Source organism: Pinus tabuliformis, chromosome 1_1 (genome assembly GCF_031772625.1).
Source record: "Pinus tabuliformis cultivar Carrire ecotype Pingquan chromosome 1_1, CPIR1, whole genome shotgun sequence".
Lineage (NCBI taxonomy): Eukaryota > Viridiplantae > Streptophyta > Pinopsida > Pinales > Pinaceae > Pinus > Pinus tabuliformis.
In genome coordinates this window covers 617,699,457-617,702,122 of record NC_142297.1, presented here as the reverse complement: position 1 = coordinate 617,702,122, position 2,666 = coordinate 617,699,457, and the positions used below count along the sequence as shown (strand labels likewise).

The following is a 2,666-nucleotide window of genomic DNA, read 5'->3' as shown; positions in this document are numbered from 1 at the left end:
TCTAATTAAATTTCATACTGATTTTTCCAGATTCTCATGGTAGAAATTACGTGGTGTACAATTGCTAAATCTAACGAACATGTGCATAGAAACTTCTTCGTATTTGACGGCTGAAAATAGTTACACTAAATTTAAAGGAACTATAATCTAAATTTCAGAGCTCTTGATTTTCAACGTGGAGAATGTGCGAAGATTCTTCTTGCGGATAAATTTAGCCGTGCAAATATGATTTATGGCAGCCGTCAGAACTCTCGTCAATTTCATGAATTGCACAAGTTCGATTTTGAAAACTTCGGGAAAAATGACCAAATCTACTTTCACCAGAAAAGCAGAAAGAGAATTAGAATTAAACTTGGGCGGAGAAATTAATAACAATTTGTTTCACTATTTAAGTTACAAAAACTTGGAATTCGTCTTACTAGTACAATACAGTAACATGTTTCAGAAATTACCCTATAATTTTAATATGGGTAAAATTTTACAATAAAAAATTAAATAAATGATCAATTTTCAATACTAATATATAACAATTACAGTTTTCGCAAAAAACTTCACTAATCCGCCAAAAAACTCGAGAAAACCAATCATAATCCAAAGGCCCAATCTAAATGAAAAAGAAGCCGACTCGCGGAAGAATAGGTGTGTGTATCATTAAAGCTCCAGTGCTTCCTGCAAACTCTCGAGATCCATGGAGCTCTGAGAACCGTCGCGGAAGTACTGCTTCTCCAGTCCACCGCTGTTCATCTCAACAGCCGTGTCGGCGTTCTTGTCGCTCTCCATCGCAGGCTTCCCCTGCAGCGGCTGATACGCGGCATAAATTCCGACTGTTCTTGCATAGAAAATCACCGTTGATACAAGAATCGCGGCAAGATACCAGTTGAATTGTAAGTTAGCGAGCGCCTTGGACCGCATCGTTGCTTCGTGGCTAGCGCACTTGACCACATCGTGGCCTTCAGTGCGCACCATCTGGCAACCCTTTGAGATGAAGGCCGGAATCCAGAGCATGAACCCCATATGAATGAACCACACCCCCTGGAATACCAACGACGCGGAACTCACCGTTGCCACCAGAAAGTTCTGCGGCAACGGAACCTCGAGCAACGTTGACGACAAAGTGACGACAACGATGAGCTGGAGAAGCCAGTGGTAGTGCCCCTCCGCACCCATGTGGTCGGCTGAGTGAAGATGGAAAAGCAGCAGTTCCTGGCTAAAGGCAAGCGCCGCAATCACGTGCAGCGCCCCCGGCGGAACCGTGAGCTTACTTAGTGCCGCAAACAGAGCCACGGAAGCGTAGATAAGGAAGAACAACGATATGGAGGAGTGCTCGAAGTTGTGGAGGTGCTCCGGCGGGATGCTCCAGTCGTCTGCCAACGGTTGGTGTCTTTTCGGTCCAATGAACAGCTCTGCCAAAATAGATAAACATGATCCCGTTATAATGACCGCCAACTCCAGGTACTTTAACTTCCCCTCTCTAAATTTAACCGGGAACCACGGCCTTGTGTGGAAGTCCCATGGTGCCCGCGCGTAGTTTGTGATTGTGTTGAAGAGATGCCAGAGGCCGAGGAGCAGAAATCCTGTACCTGGCAAAACATGACCGATGAAGGTACCCATGGAGGGACGGATAAATTTAGCGACAAATTCTCCAAATGATAAGAATGAGAAGGTGCTGAACTTTTATAAGAGCGATGGCTATGATGGAAGGCATTTATAGGGGTGGGCTCTATAATTTCAAAGGCGGCCTTCGGTCAGAGTTTGATCCGTGGCGGGCAAGAAGCCTATTGCTTTCGTAATCGCTGTCGACAGAACCTTCCCGAAGTTCTTCTGTTTCGATGCCATGTCATATTTACCATGTCATCGTTTGCAGTTAGTGTAGGTCCAAGTGTATTTACCTTTTCTGATAGTTTGTTTTCTTCCATTTTCGTATTGTTTAAAAGTGTGGCGACGAAACAAAACTTTCATGGATAAAGTAACCATTAAAAATTCACTGCTCTCTTCGTAAATTTCATACTTATTTTTCCAGATTCTCATGGCAGAAATTATCTTGTGTAGAAACTTATTCATATTTGACGGCCGACAAAACTTACACTAAATTTATAGGGACCACCATAATCTAACTTTTGGAGCTCTTGATTTTCAACGTAGAGAATGTGCGAATATGATTTGCGGCAGCCGTCACCACTGTCGTCAATTTCGAAAACTTCTGGAAATTGGAGAAAGTGTTTTTTCCTCTTGGGAAAAAAATCGAGAAAGTGTTATTTTCCAGCGATTTCAAATTAATTTATCTTGAATTTAAAAAATTAAATTGCATAAAAAAGGTTGTTCAATATTAAAAATATTTTTATGACGGCCCTGGAAGCTCATCATAATTTCATTGACAAAAATCTCATTTTTAAAACATTAAATAAACATTTAAATTTAAATTTATAAAATAATTTAATTAATTATAATTTCTTAGTTCAATTTCATAATAATTATAAAAAAAATATTAAAAATACAATAAAACAAACATCCTTTTTACAATGTGTCAAACATGTTAATTATTTCCCAGAAGTCTAAACAATCTTATGGATCACAGAAGTCTAAATTCCTTAATAATTTCCCTGCACGGAGAAGCCGCTGCTCAGAAGGTTCATCAATTCGAGCGGTCACGCATGCAGGTTACTAAG

At 40.4% G+C, this 2,666-nt stretch overlaps 1 protein-coding gene across 1 annotated transcript; it reads right to left on the bottom strand.

Annotated features, from left to right (window-relative positions):
* Positions 1–365: 365 nt before the first annotated feature.
* LOC149214818 (uncharacterized) lies at positions 366–1,681 on the bottom strand. Its single transcript, XM_089390976.1, has one exon. The coding sequence runs from the start codon at positions 1,609–1,611 to the stop codon at positions 652–654; it is 960 nt and encodes a 319-aa protein (XP_089247102.1). The 5' UTR covers positions 1,612–1,681; the 3' UTR covers positions 366–651.
* Positions 1,682–2,666: the final 985 nt, after the last annotated feature.

Coding starts and splice junctions, on each gene's coding strand:
- LOC149214818 (XM_089390976.1), bottom strand. CDS start 1,611: ATGGGTACCTTCATCGGTCATGTTTTGCCAGGTACAGGATTTCTGCTC.